This window comes from Ips typographus, linkage group LG1 (genome assembly GCF_016097725.1).
Source record: "Ips typographus isolate SLU linkage group LG1, UJ_Ityp_2.0, whole genome shotgun sequence".
Lineage (NCBI taxonomy): Eukaryota > Metazoa > Arthropoda > Insecta > Coleoptera > Curculionidae > Ips > Ips typographus.
Window position 1 is genome coordinate 1,279,108 of NC_138422.1, and position 22,359 is coordinate 1,301,466.

The 22,359-nt window shown below is 35.1% G+C and overlaps 2 protein-coding genes across 3 annotated transcripts; one reads left to right on the top strand and one right to left on the bottom strand.

Annotated features, from left to right (window-relative positions):
* The first annotated feature begins 2 nt into the window (after positions 1-2).
* On the top strand, positions 3-21,103 carry LOC145735467 (uncharacterized). Of its 2 annotated transcripts, XM_081989385.1 has the most exons (16): positions 3-212; positions 291-486; positions 543-783; positions 2,061-2,175; positions 2,236-2,488; positions 2,545-2,747; positions 2,804-2,923; positions 2,985-3,126; positions 6,041-6,134; positions 6,194-6,326; positions 6,380-6,519; positions 6,578-6,703; positions 8,271-8,477; positions 8,679-8,813; positions 16,117-16,347; positions 18,925-21,103. In XM_081989385.1, exons 2-16 carry the CDS (start codon positions 321-323, stop codon positions 20,951-20,953), a joined length of 4,335 nt encoding a protein of 1,444 aa, XP_081845511.1. In that variant the 5' UTR covers positions 3-212; positions 291-320; the 3' UTR covers positions 20,954-21,103. The 2 variants fall into 2 exon arrangements, with proteins under 2 accessions (XP_081845511.1, XP_081845518.1); XM_081989392.1 differs by lacking the exon at positions 8,679-8,813.
* On the bottom strand, positions 8,807-13,623 carry LOC145733438 (odorant receptor 94b-like). The gene is made up of 6 exons (XM_081986266.1): positions 13,609-13,623; positions 12,837-13,398; positions 12,068-12,279; positions 9,452-9,553; positions 9,236-9,391; positions 8,807-9,029 (listed from the first exon to the last, which is right to left on the bottom strand). The coding sequence occupies exons 1-6, from the start codon at positions 13,621-13,623 to the stop codon at positions 8,973-8,975; spliced, it is 1,104 nt and encodes a 367-aa protein (XP_081842392.1). The 3' UTR covers positions 8,807-8,972.
* Positions 21,104-22,359: the final 1,256 nt, after the last annotated feature.

The window sequence follows — 22,359 nt, forward strand, 5'->3', positions numbered from 1 at the left end:
CTCCCCAAGAGCCGCCATGTTGTTCGTGTTATTCATCTTGTGTTGTTGAGTGTGTTGAGTGGTGAAAAGTTATTACACTTTAGCCTTTTTAAATTAAATTTGCCATTAAAACAGTTCAAATACTAATAGTTTGATTGTGTGTCTCTTTAATAAAGTATCTTACTTTTTATTAATTAGACAAACTGCGAATTGTGCTTTCGTATTGTTGTGGGGTAAGTTGTCAGACAAAAGACTCCATTTTTCTTGCAAACTCCGTTATAATTTGCTCATTTTGTCTGTTATCCGTGTAGTTTCGGAGGTTCAAACCCTGTTAACTAGAGATGTCGGTCCATTACCGTTTCAAATCCGCTTTGGAATATGACACTATAACCTTTGATGCTCTGCACATTTCGGTCAAAGACTTGAAGAACGCGATCATCCAGCAAAAACGCATCGGTAAAAGCACCGATTTTGATCTTAGAATCACTAACGCCCAAACAGAAGAAGGTGAAACTCTCTCAGAGTCGAATTTTAAAAACGTGACTTAATAAGTTCTCTTATAGTGTATGAAGATGAAAATGCCCTCATACCCAAAAACACCTCATTGTTGATTGCAAGAATACCAGTAACAGCCCCCAAACAAAAACAATGGGAAGGTTATGGGGGTAGTGACACACCACCATCCAAAGTTGATGAAAACAGTACCATTAACAAAGCTGCAGACTTGACCAATCTGGATGCTCCTGAAGAAGACAAAATAAAAGCCATGATGTCTCAAAGCACACAAGATTATGATCCAAGCAAGTAAGTGTTTGTTATGTTTGGGTTATCATAAGTTTGATCGATTTTAGTTGTTAGATAGTAAGAAATAGGCTTTCTCCTTATGAATCATCAAAATCAAAAAGTTTCAGGTAAAAAATGTTAAGGTACCTAACTGTTGCAGCAACTATTGTTTTTTACGGTGGGTTTATATTCAGCTAACATTTAAGATGTATCATCTAAGAAGTGAGATATTAAAAGTGAGGTTAACCCATAAGATATGGCGCTCCTGTTTATACTGGCATATCATTTAACATGTATCCTGTAAGAAGTGGCCTTGAAAATTAGTTGTGTTTGAAAGGTTCTCTAATTGGTTACATCTTACATCTGTTTCTCTATATAACTCATGTAAGATGTAACCAATTAGAGAATGTTTCAAACACATAGTCGACATTTGATAGCTTTGAACACATGTGCAATATGATAAGAATCCTTACTTCTTACATCTCTCTCTACTCACTTCTTAGATGATACCTCTTAAAAGAATATAAACCCACCAATAGTATTGGAAACGTGGTTTGTATTTCAAGAAGCAATGTTACAGTTTTCCAATGAGTAACTGCCTTTAGAGGTAGTATGAATGCGGCAAGTTTTAAAATTGCCCATTTAAGAAAATATGACATCATTATTATTCTAAAAACCACAAAATTAACTCAAATTATTGTTGAATGTATTTTTGTCATTTAACACTACAGATATTTGTATAAGTAGAAAACTTCTTTACTCCATGTTCTATGTCTACATTTTGCTGAGTCTATAATTAGTGTTTAGTGAACAACATCTATATCTAGAAGTGATACAGGGTGTTTTTTTTGAACACCCTGTATCTTGAGAATAAAGCACTTGCAGACACATGTTCTCTTGAACTTTTTGCTTGATTTTGCCAGGAGAATCTCCCCTAGGCTTTGTCACAACAACTCTGAAACACCCTGTACATTTTTACATATTTTTGAAATTATTGGTTTTCAGTTCACATTTAGTTTTTTTTTTATAGTATTGGTCTGGTTAGGTAAAATCTCCAACACAAAAATCCAAAAAAAAAATATGTGAAAAATGTACCAAAACATTTAGTGATATTCCTGTTTTCAGTTAAAAGGCGCAAATTGATTAGTCCCACATTAACAACTCTAATTAGATATAAATTACAAGAATTTTTGGGTTTAACTGCATTTTTTGTAAAAAACATAAGTTTGCTAATGTTATTCATATTATATCTGCGAAAAAAAAAAAAAGACTCCTACTGATTAGTTTTTCCTTTGTAGTTACGTAAAAATACGCGGTTCTAATCAAGTGGGGCCAGTCCCTGTAAGCTATCGCTGCTTTAAGTGTCATCAAAGTGGCCACTGGATCAAAGATTGTCCACTAGGACAGGGAGTTGTAAGCATTTCATTATTGTGCAACATCGACTTGTTTTTATGATTGCATTAAACATTTTAGGAACCCTTGGAAATTAAAAAGAGCACCGGCATTCCACACAGTTTCTTAGTTCCTGTAGAAGGTCCTCAAGTACCTGGGGCTATGATGACTTCCAACGGACAGTACGCGGTTCCTGCTTTAGATTTGCAGGCCTACACTCAAAAACAAATGTCTGTTGCGCCTGTACAGGAAACTAAGCCCGAAATTCCTGATGACTTGCTTTGTTCTATTTGTTCAGATTTGCTGGCTGATGCCGTTATGATTCCTTGCTGTGGTAAATTGGGTGGTTGCAAAAATGAAGTTTTTGGTTGATTTGCAGTTTTTTCGTAGGCAATTCTTTTTGTGATGAGTGTGTTAGAAGTGTTTTACTTGAAAGTGAAGAGCATGAGTGTCCAGATTGTCATGAAAAAGACATTTCACCTGCCACTTTAATTCCTAACAGATTTTTGCGCAAATCTGTGGCTAACTTTAAAAACACTACTGGTTATGAGAAGAAGCCAGTGTTTAAGCCTCAATTCTCTGAAAAGAAAATGGTTAGTATTGAATTTCCAACATTTTCAGGAGAATAAGATGATTTTTTGAATTTTAGACCACCCCTCCTCCTGAAGTTGATTCGACAGGAAACGATGCGGCAAAGCAGGAAGAAAAAACTGTAATTTCCGAGGCAGATTCCACAGAATATGCTAGAAATACTGGTGAACTAGTTAAGGTAAAGTAGGGCCTCTAAACTAATAAAACCGTTATGCTCACGTTCTGTGATATTGCTGCAGGAGGCTGAGCCAGACACACCAAAGACATCTGAGCCTGAAGGGCCACCTGGGGTGTCTCCAAGACAGTCTCCAGTCCATAAGATCACCAGTAAAGTGTCAACAGGCGGACGGTCAGACAGATCTGGACGAGACAGAACCCAGCGTAAGTTATTTTGTTTATTCATTATGTTATGTTGTTAACTTGTTTATTAATTTTTGCCTGTATTCTACACTAAGGTGTGTATTATAACTTTTAGTTGCAACGTCTATTGCCTACTGGGCAATAACCTTGCATAGATAGGAGAAATTATATTTCCCACATAAAAATTATTTGCCAGAAGGTGCAATGTTTGCTTGTGTTGTTTTTTATGTAGTTTGTTGAAATTTAATATCAACTTCAATTTAATAAGAACCGTGAAGAGCTAGAGAGAGTTTTGGCTCATTTTGTAGTATTTTTCATGCTCTTTCTAATGAGTGAAATGGATTGGAGTTACGGTCTGTCAAAAATTGAGAAAACAGGGGGTCTGGTTCGATATAGATCCCTGTCGTATTTTGGACAATTATTGGCGGTTTTTTTTTTTTGGACAAAAAATTGCTATCAAACGTAATGCCTTCTCTTTACTCTTGGAAGTGTGCAACGTTGCCAAACCGAAGGTTCAAGAAATTGATGTATAACGTTTAACATGAATAGTGTAATACCTTAAAGAATTGTAAAGTAAGTAAGTATATCTAACTGATTTAACTTTCCACTATCTATACAGGGTGGTCCAGTTTTAATTGTTAATAATTCACCATTTGATAGCTAATCAAAAAATAAGTTGACTTGCATTGTGTCATTTTTCTGAAAAACGTTTCCTAAAGAAGATACAGTCCTCCAAATTTCAATTTGAAAAATCGTTTTATAGTTTAAAACTGAACATTCAAGACTTGTGAAAGTCCAAATTTGTACTGAATAGTCTAAAAATTTTTTACTACTAGGAATGGTTCTATGATTCGCTTTCTCAGACTGCCATCCTGGTTGAGTGTCTGAAACTGGCATTTAAGAACTAAAAAAAAAGTCCGGAAATCAAGACAAAGATTGTATTGTGCATGAAACTCATTTTTTCTAATTTTGTCATATAAAGTAACACTTTTCAAAACTGATTAGAGTGACAAAACGTTTTACTCATCACTTTATGTAACTAGTTATGAAAAGTTCATTTCATCACTCCCTGTTTTTATGTATTTCCGTAGAAACATATGGGCGACATCCATCATAACATGTCGTCACAGTTTATATAAGGTGCTATGAAAGTGAATATTTGTGTTAAATCACTTTAAAATATACCGCTTTTTGGTCAAAATTAAGAAAAAATTATGTATGCAACACGTTTCGAAAATGTCTTATTGTGTAACTCATTCAAATTGTAGGACCTCGCTGCGCTCGCAAAACATTCATTTGTTATACAAAATCGATCTTTTCGTAACTGGTTACATAAATAGCTATTTTACTACTAAAAATAGTATAAAAGTTGACTTTTAATGCTAGAACGGACCTTACTAGGACTAAAGAGAGTCCAAAAGTATATTTTCAAGACTTTAATTAGTGTACAACTCAATTTTCTGGACTGGACAACAAGTCTAGAAGTAAGTTAAATTTTCGGACTATTTTATTTCTAAAAATTAGTTCTCAAGACGTATTGTAGCATTTGGTACCAAAATTTTTTACTCTTATTACTGAAGAAACTTGACTTGAAACTCTTAAAAAGCACTAAAAACAGTCTATGAGTGTAGAAGTCAATTTAATAGTGAAGAAGCTTGAAATAACATTTTCAAGACTATGGTCAGTGGACACATTGGCTTTTAGGCCTGATAAGTCAAAAACTTTGTAAAAGTCACTTGATTTGAGGCACTAAAAATAGCCTTAAAACACTAAAAACCAGTCTAGTTTATTAAGAAATACCCGAATTTTTAGCACTGAGGTGTCTAGAAGTCGATTTAATAGTGACAAAGCTTGGAATGCCATTTTAAGTTTATGAAGAATGTAAAAATTGTTTTTTAAGTTTGCTATGTCAATAACTTGGTGAAGATAGTCTTGAAACTCAATTTTCCAAGCTGAAAGCAGTTTTGAAGCACTAAAAATAGTCCAGAATTCGAAGAAAATGAAAAGCAAAGTAAAAAGCACGATAAGTTCGTTTTCAAGACAATTTTCATGAATCTAATGTTAATGTCCTGCATCTAAGACTATTTTCAAGACTAAAATATTGAAATTTGTCTTTAAATTATGAAAACTTACTTCAAATGCAAATTTTAAGCTTCTGATATCACTTTTTATTAGTTCAGTTACATTTTGGGGTTCAAGTCAATTTTTAAGGTTTAAATGTATGAATTTGTAGTAACAAATTCTTGAAAAAGTAGTTTTTATGTCTACAAGTCAATTTTTAGTATTAAAGTCTCTCGATTTGCATGAAAACTTGTTACAAACACAATTTTTAAGCTTCTGAAATTTTTATCTTTTCTAATTCAATTTTCAAAACTAAAGTCTGGAAACTATGAAAACTGGCTACAATAATATTTTTTAAACATCTTAAGTGAATTTTCCGTTTCCAAAACAATTTTTAAGTTGGGTAGGGTTAGTTTTGGGTCTTTGACCGTAATAACGTGTAATAAAGTGCTTGTTCCAAATTTGATCAATATTGCTCCAACGGTCTGACAGTCATGACAAAAAAAACGATTTTTTAAACAGAAATTTGAAGGAGTGTATTTTCCTTAGGAAGCACTTTTCAGGAAAATGACATAATGAATGTCAACTTATTTTTTAATTGGCTATGGATTGGTGAATTATTGACATTTAAAACTGGACCACCCTGCAGTTACTATTGACAATGCTAACCTTAGTGTACAATTAGTACAAATGAAATTATTAATACGAAAAAAGTGTGAACAAACACGGTTCTCACTTTAAATGTCACATTTCCAAAATCACATTCTTCAACTTAGACAGCGCTGCCATTTTTTAACTTGATGACGTGCAACTAAAGTTATAGTAATTGAATACTTTAAGTTACATTGATATAAGTGGTGAATAATAATTGTAGATGTCAGCAAGAAGAGCTCTCCTAAACATCGCAGAAGCAGAAGTCCATCACCTAGAAAGATGCGTAACAGACGTTCGCCTAGTTTTGAGCGCAGGTAAAGTATTTCAGCTAGCTTGGGTTTTATTCTTATTGAAGTTGTATGCCCTGTGGCAGGCCGCGTTCACCAGAAACGCCTACCAGAGACGACTTTCCCCCGGGTATGGGCGGTAACTTTGCAGTGCCACCGCCTCACACAATGCAAGGCGACGTGCTGCCACCAGTGGGTATGCCTCCTGGAACCATGCAGGTATTTTTTTTACTTTTATTGAAATGAATTAGTTAACTGACTGTTTGTTTTAGAGACCACCTCCAGGTATGCCTCACGGCGGTTATCCACCGGCCGGTCAACCGCCTTACCATGTGCCACCTGGAGCGCCACCCAATTTCAGATTACCCCCACCAGGATCGCAACCTCCTCCTTACATGCCGCCAGGCTCCGGGTAAGTGGACAGTTGGCTAATTGAGAAAACAGTGTTTTTATTTGACGTGGTTTTTCAGACCGTACGGTGCCAGGCCTGTGTTTGATCCATTAGTTGGTCCTCCTGGTGGGTTTGGTCCCAGTTATCCAGGCAGGCCTAGAGATTTTCCGGGACGGAGGGGTGGCAGAGATCGGACACCACCGGGGTAAGTTTTTTGAATGAAGGGCAATGTTGCACTTGTTAACTAAACGTACAGGGTGTTTCTAAAAGGTCTGGACAACGTTCTAGCACAGGTAGATAGAAGCAAGAACCAAAATAAGTCGATTTAGCCAAAGACATTAATATCTTAGGATAGACCTGCCTAGTCATTAATAAATACAGATAATTTTTAAGCAGACACCTCTTTTTATCGATCCGTTGCAGCCGAAAGTAATGAATGAACAAACGGCGGGTGGGGATGGGTCTGTGCTAACACGTGTTTTAGGTTGTTGTCTCTCTCCTTATAGTCCGAAGAGGAATTCAGTGGCGGAAAACTGAATTGTGCATCTTATATCATATAGGGTTAAATATATTGCTAATATTATTTATTTTTTTTACTGAAAATTGAGAATTTTTTACAAACTATTTGGAAATACGTGGTCACACCATCAAAATGCAAATCACAACAAAGCACTTTCAACATTGCCGCAATTTACTAGAAATACTACCACCAGCTAGGAGCTTCCCCATTGGTCAGCTTTGTATAGTCGTGTTCTGCGCCGTTGCCACGTTTCTTACAATGCAGTTTTTATGAGGCCAAATCATATTTTACAATGTAAATTTTAAAATACTCCTTTATATTAATATGCAGAACAAATGTGTTGAAAAAATACACACGAAAGTTTTTTACAGTAAGACTTTCGCCATAGACTAATTTCGTCTTTCTTTTCGTCTCTTATAACTGTGTATTACTTGTCAGCGTAGTTGCACAAACGGGCAACATTGCCCACATAATTGGCTCAAATTTTGGTGGGGTAAAAGATGTGTTAAATGCCGTTTATAATGTGACATATCATCTTGGCACAAACTTTGATAGAATAGGGGCAGGTCTATATACGTTAGTACATATTAATGTCTTTGGATTCAGCCACATTTACCTTAGTCAATAAAGTGACAATAAGGGCGATAAAGAAGGTCGAAAATTACAGTTAAAAATGTATTTTAATTAATATTATTTCAGCGGTGAACTGGAAATACGTGAAAGGTTGTTTATGGAGGTTTTTAATACACAAAACTCATTTTTGTCAACTATTTTTATGTACTATTTGATTTTGTCATACTTTTTAATCTAATACTGTGTGTGTGTTTGAAGAAAAAAAGGTACACTTTCGCGAAACTGCTAAAAGCGACCGGTTTCAAGAAAAATGCAATTTGTAATGAGTGCATAAAATTAATAGTCTGGTATCTAAATAACCGATGGTTACCAGATTACCTGATCTAAATTAATATTAGTTTTTCCTTTTTTGTGTAGAATTTAAGTTGGAAATATAGATGAAAGCTAGGTGGAATAATTTAGTTTTTTTTTGTCTTTTTCGCTTATTATAATATCAATCTACTCAAATTTTAAATCTATGACGTGAATGCAGTTTTTGTTAGAAACAATTATTCTTTGAGTGTAAATTAATGATGTGTGATCAATCAATGTTAATCAAGTCAGGGTTTGCCCATTCAAAATTTTATATTCTTATTTTTGCTGAAACTATGACGAACACTAATTAAATCTGGGTTTGCAGTTTAATTGACGATCCATTGGCTGCGTTTAACCGAATCTTGCGCGAAAAAGACGAAAAACGGGCACGGCAACAGCGCATGGCGCGACGCAGCTGGTCGCGAAGTCGCAGTCGCAGCTTTAGCAGGTCGCCACCACCGCTCAGACGGCGCAGTCGTAGTCCTAGAAGGCGCAAAACCAGAAGTCGCAGCCGATCATTTTCTATCAGCAGGTAAGTGGTTTTACTACTTCAACTCGTAATCAACAACAACAATGTAATTTGTGTGGGTTTATGCTTCAATCGGAACAAGTGAATTACCCGGCTTATTAGACTGCGGTGTGTCAACTATATTCGTTTAATTCCTAACTTAAAACTAGTGTCCTTTCGTTTGCGGGTTGTATGTAAACAGGGCTGTGTTTGTGTCACTTCTAGGTCGCGTTCTCACTCTTACTCGCCTAGACCGAGCCCCAGGGGCTCACCGCTTCCACCTTCGAGGCGACCCTCGTCCCCGCCTCAGGCGCTGCGTAGGGGTCGATTCCGGTCCCCGATTAGGTCGTCGCCTCCCAGGTACGAAGCATGTTGTTGTAGCTTAGCTTCAGTTTCGTTGCAAGACATAGTTGTGACGTAAATATGTAGTTTTTGGGATTATGAATTATTTTGCAATTGACAATTATTTGAGTTGCAGTGCATAGAATTTTCTGTCGATGTTGGTATTTCGTTGACGGTTTAGTCCTTATAAAGTTGTTGCAGAACCGCGAAGTAGGAATAGGATGATCTCAATATCTGAAAGTGGTATGAGCTGTCAAAATTCTACCACACTAATGAGACTTGTAGTTAAATAGTTTGCCAAAATATTGGCTTATAAGATAAATTTAATAGAGATATTACGCTATTGAAACAAACATCACCTTATCAAAGTTAAGCAATAGAAAATTGACAATTTATAATTTTTTATCCATATTTTATTAAAGGTAGCTTGATGAACTTACTGTCATTAGAGTAAAGAGATCCAGACTGAATACATCTAAGGCCTGTAAAGTTAGCGGTTTTTTAGCTCTTTCCATGATTGTAACAATCATTCTCTGATTAGTTAGCTTCATATTATACCAGTCAGTTTCATAACAGGCTGAGGTAATTTTATTACTCTACAATATTATATTCAGTGTCAAGGCAGTCTTTAGAATTAGCTTTAAAAAAAAACGCACTTCGTCTGTTAAAATGTGACCGTACCAACAGTAGAGCACCAATTGGACGGTCATGCAGAGCATATAAATGGCCAGGCCGATTTTTCCGTTTTTAGAAGAGACCTGAAATTTGTTTGAACTTTACCTGATTCTGAACTGATCCCAATATACAGGGTGGTCCAGTTTTAAATGTCAATAATTCCGAGAATAATTCACCAATCCCTAGCCAATTAAAAAATAAGTTGACATTCATTATGTCATTTTCCTGAAAAGTGCTTCTTAAGGAAAATACAGTCCTTCAAATTTCTGTTTAAAAAATCGTTTTTTTTTTGTCATAACTGTCAGACGGTTGGAGCAATATTGATCAAATTTGGAACAAGCACTTTATTACACGTTATTACGGTCAAAGACCCAAAACTAACCTAACCCAACTTAAAAATTGTCTTGGAAACGGAAAATTCACTTAAGAAGTTTAAAAAATATTATTGTAGCCAGTTTTCATAGTTTCCAGACAAACTAAAAGACTTTAGTTTTGAAAATTGAATTAGAAAAGATAAAAATTTCAGAAGCTTAAAAGTTGCGTTTGAGACTTTAATACTAAAAATTGACTTGTAGACATAAAAACTACTTTTTCAAGAATTTGTTACTACAAATTCATACATTTAAACCTTAAAAATTGACTTGAACCCCAAAATGTAACTGAACTAATGAAAAGTGACATCAGAAGCTTAAAATTTGCATTTGAAGTAAGTTTTCATAATTTGAAGACAAATTTCAATATTTTAGTCTTGAAAATAGTCTTAGATGCAGGACATTGACATTAGATTCATGAAAATTGTCTTGAAAACTAACTTTTCGTGCTTTTTACTTTGCTTTTCATTTTCGAATTCTGGACTATTTTTAGTGCTTCAAAACTGCTTTTAACTTGGAAAATCGAGTTTCAAGACTATCTTCACCAAGTTATTGACATGGCAAACTTAAAAAACAATTTTTACATTCTTCATAGACTTAAAATGGCATTCCAAGCTTTGTCACTATTAAATCGACTTCTAGACACCTCAGTGCTAAAAATTCGGGAATTTCTTAATAAACTAGACTGTTTTTAGTGTTTTAAGGCTGTTTTCAATGCCTCAAATCGAGTTTCAAGACTATCTTTACAAAGTTTTTGACTTATCACGCCTAAAAGCCAGTTTCTCCACTGTCCATAATTTTGAAAATGTTATTTCAAGCTTCTTTACTATTAAATTGACTTCTACACTCATAGGTGCAATAAATTGTAGCATCTCTAAGAAATTCAGACTGTTTTTAGTGCTTTTTAAGACTGAAAAATCGAGTTTAAGACTATTTCCTAAAGTCAAATTTCTTCAGTAATAAAAGTAAAGATGTTGGTACCAAATGCTACAATAATAGTCACGAGAACTAATTTTTAGAAATAAAATAGTCCGAAAATTTAGTTTACTTCTAGACTTGTTGTCCAGTCCAGAAAATTGAGTTGTACACCAATTAAAGTCTTGAAAATATCCTTTTGGACTCTTTAGTCCTAGTAAAGTCAGTTCTAGCATTAAAAGCAGGGTTTGAAAATATCATGATATTTATATAAATATCATATCACATGATATATATCGGATATATATCAGATATATATCCGATATATATCATTTTCAATCTTTATATACTTAGCTATAAAAAATATAAAAAACTAAAAAAATTGTTTTGTTTTATGCTTACTTAAGCTAGATTTTGTTTTAACACAAATCCTTTTATAATAACTTATATTATTTCTATACAAAAAAAATAAACTTTTTATTATGCGACTCTGAAAACTATCTATTTCTCGACACACAGTAACAGCTTTACTAATCTCAGACAAATTAGAAAACCAAACTTTGTCATCGTTCAGTAAAGCTTACGTAATATTCTTGATACTTAATATAATAATTTTTTGATGCTTTGAATAACTGAAACCGGTTTTTATTCAATTAATAAAAATATCGAATATATCGGATATATATCAAGCTGTAAATATCAAGATATATATCATGATATTTATCATGATATATATCACTGGATATATATCCTCTGAACCCTGATTAAAAGTCAACTTTTATACTATTTTTAGTAGTAAAAAATGAGTTTCATGCACAATACAATCTTTATCTTGATTTCCGGACTTTTTTTAGTTCTTGAATGCCAGTTTCAGACACTCAACCAGGATGGCAGTCTGAGAAAGCGAATCATAAGACCATTCCTAGTAGTAAAAAAGTTTTTAGACTATTCAGTACAAATTTGGACTTTCACAAGTCTTGGATGTTCAGTTTTAAACTATAAAACGATTTTTTAAATTGAAATTTGGAGGACTGTATCTTCCTTAGGAAACGTTTTTCAGAAAAATGACATAATGCAAGTCAACTTATTTTTTGATTAGCTATCAAATGGTGAATTATTCACACTTAAAACTGGACCACCCTGTAGATATTTGTGTGCAATCTTCGAAATTACTAAACCGTTCTAAACGAACTAAAACAAGGCTTTCTCACCACTAAAAATTGGAAACCCGTTAAACAGATCACTATGGCACTGCACAGAAATTGGATCAAAACTGCGTACGAATAAATTTTTTGGATTTTACTGACATACCTGAAAAGGGAAGTTGATCAAGTCAATCTTGTTTAATAAGAACGAGATCTCATACGAAATTATTTGACTGTAATAGACTATGCAGCGTTTCAGTCTATCCTCCACGGTTCGGTTATATTCAGTGTTTTGCGACACCGTAGTGATTTTTTTGCGTAAGATTTTGCATAGTGCCGTGGCGATAACAGCGTGTTTTACAAACAAACCGTCCATGTCTGTAAACAATGTAATAGTTATTTTTGTTACGTTTTATGCACAATATTTTAAAATAAAATTCAAATGCATTTAATTAAAGCAAATTTAATATCAGTGAAGTGTATCAGTAAACCATCGGCAGATTCGTTACCAGAGTGGTCATACACTTGTTTGTTATTAAAATCAGTCAAGATCGTAATTTTGGAAGATTTTGGTATCCTTCCATTTGAAGTAGAATTTACTGTAAAAAAGTGAAATGAACGGTAGGAAATAGAATTTAATTGCTGGAAAGCATGTATGGCAAAGAAGTCTGCAAATACTCTAAGCGATACAGTCTTGTTGGCGTATTTTAATGTAATGGTTTATTTAATTGTACTTAATTATTAATACTTAAAAATATTTAGGCGAAATATTCTGTGCTGAAAAGAACGTTTCTAGTGAAAAGGAACGTCAACATAAAGTCCTACTATACAGTAATTACATTAAAAAGAATTAAAGTGTGGAGTATTTGTGGTACTAGTGTGTAGTGTGGTACATTTGCGTGTAAAAGCACTAGTTAAATCATGCAATTACTTACTGGCATTAATCCACGCGCTTATAACCAGAGTAATCACTTCTGTCATATAAATTATTACGTAGTAATCGTCCGGATTAAAAGGAAATTTGGCGGGAAACGGGTAATTTTTTCTTCCGGTTGCGGCGTTATCCATCAAAGGTGCCAGCCCATACACTGAAACCCCAATCGTGCAAATGCCATAAAAGAACCACAATGCTCTCTGGCCACTTGCGATAGTTTTACTAAAAATGTTCTGCTCTTTCGGTGTTACATTGGTGAACACGTCCTGCTCGAGGGTTTTGTCCAGTTCGGCTAATTTGCAATATTTTGACTGAAAATTGATCAGTTTATTGACGAAACTAATTTGAGTCATTGATAACAGGAATATTTCCGAAACTTTGGCCATATCGTCGGTGGACAGGGCGTAATTTACCACCAACGTTATGTGGCCAAAGGTGAGAACATATATGAATGTGGTGAGCAAGTTAACCAGTAGGGTGCGCTTGATACGACTGGGGTAGAAACCGCCTATTCCCAATCGGATTTGTTCCGGCTTTAGAATTTGCAGAATGTCAATAGGCACCTGAAATTTTAATTAAAATGATTAATGTACAATTCAGTTAATTAATGATAAGTTTTGTAATTGCAAATGGGGGTAGGGATTCATCAACTAACATGACATTTTTAACTTTACTTCAATTTTTCATTGCACAGCTTTACTTGATTGTCAAAATTCCTAGTTGTGACGTCACGAATTACGATGACGTAAGATTCTCTCTAAAGCTTGGTTCACATGAATCCGGAACATTCGCGGAATGCGGACAGCCAATCAGCGTTCTTCCGTAAATTCATATTTTGACATTTTCCGCGCGTAAACGTCGTTATCATGACATTCATGACAGGGACAGAAAACAAAACAGAAACAGCAAAGCAAATATGTCCGTGGAGATGAACGAAAACGATTTTAACACTACGCTAATTGATTTTGTTCAAAGTTCCCTATTTTGTGGGATTCTAAGCACCGTCAACACAAGGATAATAATGCCTTGAAGAAGGCTTGGCTTCAGATTGCCAATCGAATGAAAACAATAGGTATTCGGTACAGTCAGAGAGAAAAGCGCTGTCAAAGTTTGAACTGCCAGAAACACAGTTTGAAAAGACAGTCAGCGACAAAATCGTCTGTTAAACTCACTTGGAGTGAGAAAATGACAGTTTTAAGCACATTTTTGGAATCCTCGTTAAATTTCCTATCTACTAACCTAAAAAAACACTAAAAAATCGAGTATAGTCAGTTAGAAAAACAGTGTCAAAATTTAAACTGCCAGAAACACAGTTTGAAAGGACAGTCAGAGACAAAATCGCCGGGAAAACCCACTTGGAATGAGAAAATGACAGTTTTAAGCACATTTTTGGAATCCTCGTTAAATTTCCTATTCAGTTACTTGGAAAAACCGTATAAAATGTGGTACAGTCTGGGAGAAAAGCAGTGTCAAATTTTGAACTAAAAGAAACACAGTTCGGAAGGACAGTCAGGGACAAAATCGCTGGTAAACCCCACTTCTAGTCAGAAAATGTTTGATTTAAGTACATTTTTGGAATCCTCATTAAATTTCCTATTTAATAGCCAAAAAAAAAAACAAAGAACATATCGGTACAGTCATGGTGAAAAATGGTGTCAAAGTTTGAATTGTTAGAAACACAGTTTGAAAGGACAGTCAAGGACAAAATCGCCTGTAAAACCCATTTGTGGTGTGAAAATTACAGTTTTAAGCACATTTTTGGAATCCTCATTAAATTTCCTATCCACTAACCTAAAAAAACACTACCAAATTGAGTACAGTCAGAGAGAAAAACAGTGTCAAAATTTAAACTAACAGAAACACAGTTTGAAAGGACAGTCAAGGACAAAATCGCCTGTAAAACCCACTTGTAGTGTGAAAATAACAGTTTTAAGCACATTTTTGAAATCCTCATTAAATTTCCTATCCAATAGCCTAAAAAAATATCACTAAATTCGGTACAGTCAGGGGGAAAAGTGCTGCCAAAGTTTGAAAACACAGTCAGCGACAAAATCGTCTGTTAAACTCACTTGGAGTGAGAAAATGACAGTTTTAAGCACATTTTTGGAATCCTCATTAAATTTCCTATCTACTAACCTAAAAAAACACTACCAAATTGGGTACAGTCAGAGAGAAAAACAGTGTCCAAGTTTGAACTAACAGAAACACAGTTTCAAAGGACAGTCAAGGACAAAATCGCCTGTAAAACCCATTTGTGGTGTGAAAATTACAGTTTTAAGCACATTTTTGGAATCCTCATTAAATTTCCTATCCAATAGTCTAAAAAAACACTAAAAAATCGAGTATAGTCAGTTAGAAAAACGGTGTCAAAATTTGAACTGCTAGAAACACAGTTTGAAAGGACAGTCAAGGACAAAATCGACTGTAAAACCCACTTGTAGTGTGAAAATGACAGTTTTAAGCACATTTTTGGAATCCTCATTAAATTTCCTATCTACTTACCTAAAAAAACACTACCAAATTGAGTACAGTCAGAGAGAAAAACAGTGTCAAAGTTTGAACTATCAGAAACACAGTTTCAAAGGACAGTTAAGGACAAAATCGCCTGTAAAACCTACTTAGAATCACCGAATCACGTTTTTAAGAACATTTTTGGAATCCTCATTAAATTTCCTATCTAATAGTCTAAAAAATCGAGTATAGTCAGTTAGAAAAACAGTGTCAAAATTTGAACTGGTAGAACCACAGTTTGAAAGGACAGTCAAGGACAAAATCGCCTGTAAAACCCACTTGTAGTGTGAAAATGACAGTTTTAAGCACATTTTTGGAATCCTCATTAAATTTCCTATCTAATAGTCTAAAAAATCGAGTATAGTCAGTTAGAAAAACAGTGTCAAAATTTGAACTGGTAGAACCACAGTTTGAAAGGACAGTCAAGGACAAAATCGCCTGTAAAACCCACTTGTAGTGTGAAAATGACAGTTTTAAGCACATTTTTGGAATCCTCATTAAATTTCCTATCCAATAGCCTAACATTTTTGAGACTTACGAGCACATTTTTAAAATTTTCAAAAAAGTTGAGTGTGCAGCATTGGTATAAAATGTGTGCTATACTTGTGGACTAGAAGAATGTGTATGTTACAATTTTTGTGACTAAAAACCGTAATTTAGCGGCAATATTGAATGTTGTATCATTAATGAGGGTTGATGGATAATTGGAGTTAATTACTTTCAACTATAATCTAGGACAGTCAGAATTACATTTTTATTGTTTGTTCTAGACGTCGTGTTGATCGAGTTGAGTTTGACCGCGATTACGATCGGTCCAATTTCCGCGACAAACCGTCCAGAGGGCGCAGAGGGGACAGCCGGGAACGGTTTTACGATGAACGGGAACGCGACTATGGCCGGAACAGAGGAACGGCCCCACCAATGGTTAGTCAGCAGCCGCCCCCACTGTGGGCGCCCCCGCGGGACCCCTACTATCCGGAGCAGCCCGGCTTTTCGAACAGGTACTTGACAACCACCTTAACTGTGAGTAGGCCCTTGAAATTTGGACGGACAGTACTGCTTGCCGATCGATTTGCGTGGTGGCAGTACTGTTTTGGTTTTTTGTCGTTTGTTGTAATTTTAAGGTTGGCTCTTAGATTTATGGCGTCGAGTGACACGAAATTACAACTTTTGAAGTTTGTACGGCGCATTTTTATATATTTTGACGTGATTTTTTTGAAAGTTGAGTGATAACGAAACTCCCTGTTAACCCTTAGGTTAAATATGTAATTTATCTGTGATATTTTGAGTGATGGATTTTGACGTTATTTTTACTTCTGATGTACCTTTCTACATAGTAATTTGTCTATTTTTATACATAATCCCGTGGTTCTACAAATACTATTATGTACTTGTTATTTTTATAGTTAAGTAATAAATATATTCAGTTGAAAAACTGTATTTTTTTCAAAATCCTATTAAGCACGGGAAGGTTATTGTGAGCTTTTTAGTTGAAATTTATTGACTGCAATCAAAACCTATACACAAATAATTAGGAACAGTGTTGCCGGATTGTGGATACCTGATCTTCGTTACCAAACCAGCTGAAATAACCACAAACATCCGTGGCTAGTCATTTCAACTAAACGGAGCAGAAAAATAGAATAGAGTAGAAAAAGTCTAATGGTGTTAAATTCTGGAATCAGGGAGGCCATTCAATAGGTCCACGTCTACCGAGCCACTGATTAGGACAGATTGAATCCAGGTATGACTTTTATAGCATAATGGACACTTGCTCCATTTTATTGAAACCAACCAAGGATCGTTTTTATTTTAAAATAAGCGAACAATTGTGGGAATTTCAAAAAACATTGGACCAATATTTGGAGTTTTATTTTTTGATAATAAATAAAAATTGGATAGAACTTACTAGCTTTCAGATTTATTTAAAAATTCAGAAAATCTGCAGTTGAAAAAATAATGAATTTATTCCATACTTTATGTATACATACAAGATGTTACAGACTTTTGCAGATTATTTCATATATTGAATTGAGTAACTCATTTTGAATGCTTTTAATTCTTTACATTTTTTCTGTTGTCTATGAAATCAACAACTTAAAGCTTGAAACTTAAAAATATTATTTCAAAAAGTATACAATTTTTCACATGGGTAACAAACTTTTACACGACAAAACCCAAAAACCACGAAAAAATGGTTTTCTGATATGCGAAAATTACAATCATTATTGTTTTACCAAATTTTCAGAACTATGGTTATTACGGTTTTTTTTATAATGGATCGCGCCAGTTCATGATGGACCACCCTGTATAGAGGGTTGCAAAGGGGAGGAAACAATCTGATTCCAGTGGCGTGTATGTTTTGAGCCTGTTCTTCGTTTTTAATCATTAATATGTTTGTTCTTAAAACTGCTATTTAGGGTCATAATTCATCAAATATGGACAAGTTGTTAATTTCTGTAGTGTGTTTCTATACCGCCTTGGATTGTTTATAATGTTTGGTTATTTTAATATTAATTAAGTATTTCAATACTAAACTTATTCTATTTAATTTCTTGTTTGACAAATATTAGGTCTGTTCGCAGTAATAATCTCCAACGAATAATCAGAAAAATATGTCCAGTTATTGGCCATTAGCCAGAAAATGTCAAGTGACCAATAATAGCCAAAATTTTTGAATTTATAGTTGAAAACCAGTTGCCTCTGCGAACAGACCTATTAGAGATTGTGCTGTTAATAGCAGGTTCGTAAATTTCAAATTAGTTACAGAACTGACAACTAAAATATTAATTTACATTTGTTGGACACTGTTTTATTGTACAATACATTCTTTTCAGATATCTTTAGAATTTAAATAGAATACAAATATGAGTATTGTAGGTCGTTTCGAAGATAATTTGTAGAGTGTGTTTTCACTTTCACAGTTTAGGAGTTTATAACTATCCATAGAAAGCCAATGATAAGAATTAACAAATCAATGCTATTGACAAAGACAGAAATACCTTTGTAAGTGACATTTTTCATTAGAAAATATAAATGTAAACACTAGGTAACTGTTATTTGTACCATATGTTTTTCTTCATTAAAAGAATAGTGTTTTTAGATTTAGTATGTGATTGAATGTTGATGATAACACGTCCCACTACAAGAAAGACCACCTGTCACAAAGTGTTTCTATCTTCATCCATCCCATTGATTTGTAATGGTAAGAACCTTTTTATCATTAATTTCCTATGGATAGTTTTAAAATTTCCATTCCATAACAGAACTTTAATCAGTTGGTTATCTGGTAGGGAGTACAAATATTTGTCAAAAACACACTAAAGTCATCTACACCACAATTCCTTTCCCGAATTGATTGCAGTGAATAAATCGGTAATAAATACAATAACCTTCGCCGTTAAACAATTTTAGCTACCAGGGCAGGACTCGAGCACCATCTTCAGGCCCAGATACCGCCAGGACAGCAAACGATTAAAAAAACACCATCACAAGGCCTTTGTAACATGTAACATTAATTTTTAAGTACTTCCGCGTCTTTATGCAATTATCACCTTAACGGTGTTGTTTTTCCTTAGGTACCCGCAGCAGATCCACCACATCCAAGCCGAACGAAAATTCGAACCGCCCGAAGTGGAACAACCCCCCATTCCTGGTTTGGAGAGCGAGCTGCCCCCTGTCGAAGAGTTTGACAAGCAACGTCACACGCCGCCACGGCAAGAACGTGAAGAGCGCGACAAAAAGGAACATCACCACACCAGAGAGAGACGTAAGGAGGTCAAAACTCCTCCACCCGATAAATGGAGACACAATAGCCCGAAGAACTCTGGTACTCCGGAACGGGGTAGAAAGAGACGCAGCCCCAGCGCACCTAAAGATGACAACAAAAAGCACGACAGAGATGCGAAAGAAATGAGACACAGAGACCAGTCGGATGACGAGAGAAAGTCGAAGAGCAAGGACAAGAAGAAACACAAAGACAAAAAAGACAATGACAAGAAGAAAAAGAAGGAGAAAAAAGATAAGCATCACAAGTCAAAGGAGCGCACCAAAAAAGAGGAGTTTAAACAGGTGATTCCCAAGAGTGGCAGCCACGACGAAGACCCGGACGAAATCAGAAAAAAAATAGATGAACGCAGAAAGTTGCGTGGGGAAGAAGACAAGAAACGGCAAGAGGAAGAACGTAAAAAAGAAGAACGACGTCTGCGCTTTATGGAAGATGAAAGGAAAAAGCGTGAGGAAGAGGCTCGTAAAGAAGAAGCTAAGCGAAAAGCCATAGAAGAAGCCAGGAAGCTTCTAGAGAAGGAGGAAGAAATGCGCCGGTTAGAAAATAAGAAAAAGGAAGAAGATTTAAAACGACAACAACAGCAGGAAGAAGAACAGAGACGAGAGGATGAGATCAGAAAGCAAGAGGAGAGAGACATGATGGAACAGGAAGAAATCAAGTTAGAGCTGTACGACCAAGTTATTTCCGAACAGGAGATAAATAAAGAAGTTAGAGTAGAGCCTCTGAAGGAAGATGGTGAAATGAGTGATGAACTCCAAGAGCAACAAAAAATCGAAGAAGAAGATACTGGTATTTTAGAACTCCACCCCGACGTGGATATTAAACTGGATGAGTCTGACATTTTGGCTCCAGTTCCAGAGAAATCTAGATGGGAAGTGGATGAGGATGGTCAACTACAGCACAGTCCCAAGGACTCCAAAGAATCTAACGATCCCAAACTGAACAAAGTTTCTAGCGAAGTACTGAAGCGAGCCGAGAATGTGATTTTTGCCCGAGCAATCAACTCGATTAGACCCTTAGAGATCAAAAAAGTGGGAGGTGAACGCGTTAAAGTGTATGCCGAAGAGGATGCGAAGAAGGTTGAAGTGCCAGTGGAGAAACCTCGACTATCTGTTAAAGAACGATTAGGGAAGAAAGTTGACGATCCGGATCCTAAACCTCTTCTAATTGAAACCCGGCGCACTCCTTCTCCGTTCAATCGTAGAGAGAGACGGATTGAAGTGGAAAGGCGCCACGAGAAGAAAGAACGAAGCAGAGACAGAGACAGGCGAAGCAGAACCGACAGAAGTAGTGACAAGAATAAAAGAACACACACAAAAAAAGACGAAGTAGAGAAGTCCAGGGAAAGGCGCAAACGCACCCGCTCTCCTAGTGAAGACCATAAAAAGAGACGCAAAGACAAGAAAATCAAAAAAGATAAAAGCAAAAAACACGAAGAAGAACACAAAGCAGAAACAAGCAAACAAGAAAACAAACCCAAATCGGCTGTTGATAAACGCAAATCCACCTTAGACGAAGCTAACTTCGAACCGGACTATGACTTGGAGATGAATGATGACGAGAGCGACAAGGACGGTAAACGGGACAAGGAACGTAAAGCGACCAATCAGGAGGAGAGCAGTAGTTCGGAATCGTCCACTTCCAGTTCGGAAGAGGACAAAAAGAAGAAAAAGCGCAAAACGCGCAAGAAAAAGAAGAAGAAGGGCAGCAGTAGCAGCGAGTCCGAATCGAGTAGTGAATCGAGCGACTCGGACAAAGATAAAAAACGTAAAAAGCACAAGAAGACGAAGAAGAAGAAAAAGAAATCCAAGCACAAGTAAGAGTGATTTGAATTGTTAGTGCAATTAATCTAATTGGTTGTATATACGGTATTGTGTGTGTGTATAATAATTGAAGTTCAGTTACTAGTATCTTTCTTGCTTTATCTTGTAAGTGTCTCATAGTCATTGAATAAATTGTACGTAATTAAATTTAGTAGTATTTTATTTCCTGCTGGTTTACTTTTTTCTGTACATTTCAAATCTAAAATGATAAACTTTACATTACTTGTGGCGGTAAAGTATGGTGGTAATTAAAAGATCCAAAAATTTGTTATTTTTTCTGGTTTTAGTGAGTTTTAAATACAACCAGTATTTTATTTAACTTTTAAGCTGAAAGACAGATTATTGACCACATACACATCGTGTCCTGTCCATATCGTACCGTATCAGGTTTGTTATTCAGTTCGATCCAAATTTTCGGTCCATAGGAAAAATAACTCCAAAAATGAGAAAAATATATATTTTTTTTATATCTGAAAAATTAAACAAAATACTCGATTTTTGAACACGCTATGGATATGGTCCTCTCCACAACTTTTTCCTAGTTTAACCTACTTCGTATACCTTTTCCACTTCACAGTTTTTTGGAGATCTTTATGCATCGCATTCTAATCTTGGACACTGTGTACCTATACAGGGTGGTCCAGTTTTAAATGTCAATAATTCCCAATCCATAGCCAATTAAAAAATAAGTTGACATTCATTTTGTCATTTTCCTGAAAAGTGCTTCTTAAGGAAAATACAGTCCTTCAAATTTCTGTTTAAAAAATCGTTTTTTTTGTCATAACTGTCAGACCGTTGGAACAATATTGATCAAATTTGGAACAAGCACTTTATTACACGTTATTACGGTCAAAGACCCAAAACTAACCTAACCCAACTTAAAAATTGTTTTGGAAATGGAAAATTCACTTAAGAAGTTTAAAAAATATTATTGTAGCCAGTTTTCATAGTTTCCAGACAAACTAAACGACTTTAGTTTTGAAAATTGAATTAGAAAAGATACAAATTTCAGAAACTTAAAAATTGTGTTTGTAACCAGTTTTCATGCAAATCGAGAGACTTTAATACTAAAAATTGACTTGTAGACATAAAAACTACTTTTTCAAGAATTTTTCACTACAAATTCATACATTTAAACCTTAAAAATTGACTTGAACCCCAAAATGTGACTGAACTAATGAAAAGTGACATCAGAAGCTTAAAATTTGTATTTGAAGTAAGTTTTCATAATTTGAAGACAAATTTCAATATTTTAGTCTTGAAAATAGTCTTAGATGCAGGACATTAACATTAGATTCGTGAAAATTGTCTTGAAAACGAACTTTTTGTGCTTTTTACTTTGCTTTTCATTTTCTTCGAATTCTGGACTATTTTTAGTGCTTCAAAACTGCTTTCAGCTTGGA

Coding starts and splice junctions, on each gene's coding strand:
- LOC145735467 (XM_081989385.1), top strand. CDS start 321: ATGTCGGTCCATTACCGTTTCAAATCCGCTTTGGAATATGACACTATA. Junction 2,489..2,544: donor CGTTATGATTCCTTGCTGTG/GTAAATTGGGTG, acceptor GTTTTTTCGTAG/GCAATTCTTTTTGTGATGAG. Junction 6,327..6,379: donor TGCCTCCTGGAACCATGCAG/GTATTTTTTTTA, acceptor TGTTTGTTTTAG/AGACCACCTCCAGGTATGCC.
- LOC145733438 (XM_081986266.1), bottom strand. Junction 12,280..12,836: donor AAGCGCGTGGATTAATGCCA/GTAAGTAATTGC, acceptor CATTGTTTACAG/ACATGGACGGTTTGTTTGTA. Junction 9,554..12,067: donor TGATCAACTTCCCTTTTCAG/GTATGTCAGTAA, acceptor AACAAATTTCAG/GTCTCTTCTAAAAACGGAAA.